The 5,537-nt window shown below is 36.9% G+C and overlaps 1 protein-coding gene and 1 long non-coding RNA gene across 2 annotated transcripts; one reads left to right on the top strand and one right to left on the bottom strand.

Moving 5' to 3' along the window:
- Positions 1-720: 720 nt before the first annotated feature.
- LOC135086322 (putative nuclease HARBI1) lies at positions 721-2,758 on the top strand. The gene is made up of 7 exons (XM_063981104.1): positions 721-1,311; positions 1,428-1,624; positions 1,703-1,832; positions 1,905-2,046; positions 2,128-2,275; positions 2,361-2,520; positions 2,621-2,758. The coding sequence occupies exons 1-7, from the start codon at positions 1,048-1,050 to the stop codon at positions 2,756-2,758; spliced, it is 1,179 nt and encodes a 392-aa protein (XP_063837174.1). The 5' UTR covers positions 721-1,047.
- Positions 2,759-2,816: 58 nt separating this feature from the next.
- Positions 2,817-5,004, bottom strand: LOC135086340 (uncharacterized). Its single transcript, XR_010260422.1, has 8 exons — positions 4,942-5,004; positions 4,637-4,823; positions 4,443-4,512; positions 4,252-4,364; positions 3,665-3,694; positions 3,276-3,583; positions 3,017-3,195; positions 2,817-2,881 (listed from the first exon to the last, which is right to left on the bottom strand). It is a non-coding gene; the product is annotated as an uncharacterized LOC135086340 (long non-coding RNA).
- Positions 5,005-5,537: the final 533 nt, after the last annotated feature.

Here is a 5,537-nt window from a genome sequence, read left to right as displayed (position 1 = left end):
ATCCTTTTTTAAATTTCTAGTTTAACGCGGATGATTCGCCTCGGTTCGTTGGAAAAGTCCCCCGCTATTACACTAATGAAAATACACTTATTTACCTACTTATGTGGCTAGATTTTGTTTCTCCCAGCGTGTAGTACCTATTAACATGACGTAACATCGTACATACTCACGAGTGATAATTTTTGGTAACGTAGGTTTAGTGTAATCTAACCTTTATGTGTGTGAACGTTGAATGAACGCGCGGCCATTGTTCGTACTCGTATGAATGAAATGAGTAAAGAAAGAGAGAGAGGCAGTGAGTGAAGACAGGATGGTTGTAAAAATAATATCTTTTTTTTGTTAGGAAAAGTAAAAACAAAAACTAGCCTGAATTTTTTTTTAAAAACACTTGGGTTGTATTTGTATGATTTTATTAGATGCGTTGGTAAAGTATGATCAGTACAAAAAATAACACCTTATATAAAAATAAGTCGGGTTTTCCTCCCTGACGCTATAACTCCAGAACGCACGAACCGATTTCCACGGTTTTGCATTCGTTGGAAAGGTCTCGGGCTCCGTGAGGTTTATAGCAAAGAAAATTCAGGAAAAATTTAAAGGGGATAAAACGGGATCCACGCGTACGAAGTCGCGGGCGGCCGCTAGTTATATATCTACTATATAAAAATAAGTCGGGTTTTCCTCCCTGACGCTATAACTCCAGGGCCCCAAGTCCGCTAATTTACAAATGGCTCAATTGAATCGTAATCGAATCTCAATAGAATTATTTGACACTTTTGGTATTCTGCTATTAAAAAAAGACCAATGATTTTCCAATGGCATTCCATTGAACTGCCATTGGACTATTTGGTAGTCTGCTCTTCAATCGTGTTACAATCGTAAATCGATTGTGGGTTAAAATGGTATTCTACTATTATTTGACGTTTGTTTGATATTTGGACCAATGAACTCGCAGTGTCAATTTTGCTATTGAAGTACGATTGAGCAACAATACGTGTTTCTGTGGTGTTACTCAAGCAAATTGTTGGTATTTTGATAAAAAAAATCGACATGAGACCATCAGTGGTGTCCTTAAGGTGGCGTATTTTGGCGCTAGCAAATGCCAGAGACCGAAGACGCCAAATGGCAAACCGGCGCCGTAAAACGCGTGCCTATATAAGGCGTACAGTGGATGCCTTAGAAGATTTGCCCGAGTCGGAATTTATAAAAACCTTTCGGCTCGGAAAGCCACAAGTGAGGGCACTGACGGAGGTACTCACTCCGTATCTGACACAAGCGAGGACGCGAAGGGATGCGATATCCCCCAGTTTAAAGGTTAGTAAAATGCTATTACCGATTTTTCTTAAGACCAAGTGAATAATTAAATAAACAAATATAAATCTATTAAATAGAATATGCGACGTTTGTTTAATATAATATTTCGATTGCAGATACTTATTGCTCTCAGTTTCTACGGAACTAGGTCATACCAGACTTTGGTTGGCCAAAGCTTATTCCACCATGTGTCACAGACCACTGTCTCAAGGGCTGTGAGACAAGTGACTGAGGCACTCAATAAGCCTGACATTTTCAAAAGATATGTTGTCTGGCCCATGCAAAGGCAAGACAGAAACATAATCAAGGCAAAGTAAGTAGACATCTATGAAGATTTACATTTATTTATTGGTGTTTGAAATAGGTATTTACTTTATACTTGATGTTATAGGTTTTATAGATTCGGGATTCCCGGAGTGTTGGGCTGTATTGACGGCACTCATGTGGCCATCCTGAGCCCGGTTGTCCATGAGGAGAGGTATTTTAACAGAAAGGGATACCATTCCCTAAATGTTATGATTGTAAGTATATTACTATACCAATAACATTTAATTTAATTTAAAACTACATTCTAATTTAACAATTACTTATAGATATGTGATTCTGAATTGAATATCATGTGTGTGGATGCAAGCAGCCCTGGGTCAGCCCACGATTCAAGTGTGTGGCAAAGCCATCCAATATATAACCACATGAAGGAGTTGTGTGATGCTGGGGAGCATGTGTTTTTATTGGGTAATATATTGACATTGAAGAATAAAAACCTTTATTTTGAAATAATTTGCAAACATTATTGATATTTTTAAAATATTTAAGGTGATAGCGGATATCCACTAAGAATGTTCATGATGACCCCGATATTAAATACCGTGGAAGGGACACCGGAGCATCACTTTTATCAGCTGCATGTGACTGCACGCAATTCAGTGGAGCGCTGCATTGGGGTGTTAAAAGCTCGTTTCAGGTTTTGTATTTCAATAAATAATATTAATATAAATGAACTTAAATAACAATTATGCAAGGTCATACAATATAACGTTATTTTGTAGATGTCTGCTAGTTGCACGAGCCTTGCACTATAACCCAGTGACTGCTGGGAAAATAGTCAATGCTTGCTGCGTGCTGCATAACATTGCAAACCGAAGCCGATTGCCGGTGACACCTCTTTCACCGGAGGAAGCCCATGTAGAGAGGGTACGACAGCATCAAGTAAGTCTTCACAAGATTGCTTTATTCCCATATGATTACAGTATATTGTAAGTTATGATGACATTTGAATCCAATAAATAATTAAAAAATATTTTCTCAGATTGAAAGTGAAATAGCAGCATCAGCGTCAGCACAGGGACTAGACGAACCAAACCGACGCGTCAACCTTGACCTCCATAGAGGAAGAATGATTCAAAGAGCCCTCATTGAGAGGTTATGGAGAGAAAGACAAAATTAAACATTTATTTTTGGTACTTTGATTTTTTATTTATAAATAAAAATTAATAGTTAAATACCTAAAAACTAAACAGTATTCACTATCAGAATCAATTATTATTCTTCTCCTTTTGACACGGTGTTCCTGAAAAAGAGGAAAATAGTTTAAGAAAAGATGCACAAATTAAAAACTAAGTTTGTCAATGTATCACTACGCCTCAGCAAACATAATATTTTTATAATTATTCATATTCTAATGTTACATAATTATGTGATTTACCATTTGCGGTTGATCCTCTAATATAATTTTAAAGGGATTTTTCAGCCTGTCCCCTAAGGCCTCGAGCGCTGCGGCTAGCCTATTTGTGGCTTGTGCGTGCTCTCGAGTGGCTTGCGCACTTGCATGCTCCAAGGCCTCCAATCTCTCCGTTGCCCTTCGCAAAGACGGATCTTCTGGTTCTATAAAAAAGTTATTATCTTTATATTGACCCACTGACAACACATACAAATGAAGTAGAAATGCGGTGGTAAAAGCTTACCAGTAATTTCTTGACGCCGACGACGACGTCGCCGCGGAACAGACTGCTCAGAGATCTGTCTAGCCTGAGAGCTTGCAGGCTGAGATTGTTGGCTTTGGACTCTACGCTCCACAGACTGCTCAGAGATCTGTCTAGCCTGAGAGCTTGCAGACTGATAATGTTGGCTTTGGACTCTATGCTCCACAGACTCTCTTAAAGCCTGAGAGGCTGTATGGTCAGACTGGTCTGTTGGTACCAAAGGCTCACGAAGCTGAGAGCCTGAGGGCCCAGGGCAATGCTCGAAATCAATAAACTCAATTTGAGGAGATCTAAAATGATAAAATGTTTATAAAGTCAGTAATTACTTTTGCATGCCTATTAAAAATATTGAAAAAAAAAATGAAGTTTACCCAGGATCATCTTGTGGCATTTCATCAACACTGGAAATATAAACACCTGAATTAGCATTATAAAGAAGTGGGGCAGGTATAGGCACTTTAGTTTAAAAAAAATTATAAACTAGCTTTCGCCCTTGTGGATTTTTTTCTGTCACAGAAAAACTTTATCAAGACAGACAGACAGTTACTTTCGCATTAATAATATTAGCATAGATGAATGATTAATACATAGTAATAAAACAAACACACAAAAATGCATTTAGTACTATACCACCTAGTTAAAAACAGAGACAAGAAAAGGAAAGCCATGCAACTCACACAACACTCACGCCAACATCATAATATGAAGTGCCATTACCACCTTCATTTTCAATGTGCTGTTAATGGAAAAAAGCAGTGCAGTAAACAAAACAAAATTAAATAAAAAAGTGTATAAGTGCAAGTGCTAGTACTGAATTAGTGTATGAATGGAAAATTTGCATTTAGTTTAGAGTTACATCCACACATGCAGAAAATCCTTAAGGTCATGTCAAAAATTGTGCAACTTCGCGTGACCATGGAATCCAGCTCTTAATCTTTTTAAAAGGAAGGAAACTTACAGTTAACGGGTTATGACGAACCCCTGGTAATTGTTCACCCACATCCCGGCCCAAAATTGCATAAAGCCTCTCTTGGAGGGGGGTTAAATTTATAATAACTGGTGGCCCTCCTCCTTAAAACATAAAAATATGTATAGAATAAGTACAATCTGTACAATATTATAAGAACCTAATATTAGTACTTAATTTACCTGTGGCTGCTTTTTCTTTTTTTTCCTTTTTAATTTTTTTTAAGAGCCGATGTTTATATTCATTGTAGAACTAGAAAAAAGGAAATGTAATGTGTATTTTATCAAAGTATTTAGCACACAACAGACATTGACCAAAATAAGATGCAAAATACTGATGTAAACAATTAATGACATCGTTTTAAGTAGCTACTCACCATTCGCCATTGCTCAGCTGTCTTTTGGACGCAGTCTGCCGATATGCTGTTCAAGACGGCGCACTCCTGCCAAAGTCTTTTCGCCAGACTGCGCCCCTCCTTCGAGCGTGAGCAGCGCCCAAGGGCTAGCTCTGGCTGCTCTTCCAGATATGAGATTAACGCGTCTAGTTGCTGGACACTCATTATTCTGTAATTATTACAGCGGAGCATCACACATTATTTTCAAAGTAGTAAATTGAAATTTGAATGCATACTTTTACAGAGTATACCTCAGACATAAAAAAAGGAACTGTGCTAATACTTACCGACTTATATTAAGAATTTCATTCAAAATATCAAACAAATTTTTAAATTTGCATTAATATTAATCTTCTTCTTCTTCTCCTCTATGGCTACTGGCATTAATATTAAATTTGCTTATTTTGATTTGATGACATTGACATAGCAGTTGACAGATGCTTTTTTATTTATTGACTTTGTTATGGGTAAATACAGCCAACGTGTTAGAAATAAAATGTTTTTAATGATTTAAAATCAAGTTGTAACAACAAAACACTTCATTTTAATCAGTTTGCTTCATAATTGAATCACAGAAAATACAAAAACGTATATTTAAAGCAAAACAATAGTTCATTCACTCATTTAGTACCTTGGTAGATTTTGAAAGGATTTTAATGGCAACACCATTATTCGATTACGATTGCATTACAATTACACTACGACTCCATTGATATTGTATACAAGTTTTAGCAGAGTACCAAATTTGTCTCAATCGTAATGGAATCGTAATTGAATATCAATTGAATAACAATAGCATGTCATTTAATTAAAAATAGCAGACTTGGGCCCCAGAACGCACGAACCGATTTCCACGGTTTTGCATTCGTTGGAAAGGTCTCGG

Source organism: Ostrinia nubilalis, chromosome W (genome assembly GCF_963855985.1).
Source record: "Ostrinia nubilalis chromosome W, ilOstNubi1.1, whole genome shotgun sequence".
In the NCBI taxonomy this organism is placed as follows: domain Eukaryota; kingdom Metazoa; phylum Arthropoda; class Insecta; order Lepidoptera; family Crambidae; genus Ostrinia; species Ostrinia nubilalis.
The sequence above is the reverse complement of the archived record's forward strand: the minus strand, read 5'-3'. Positions and strand labels throughout refer to the sequence as shown.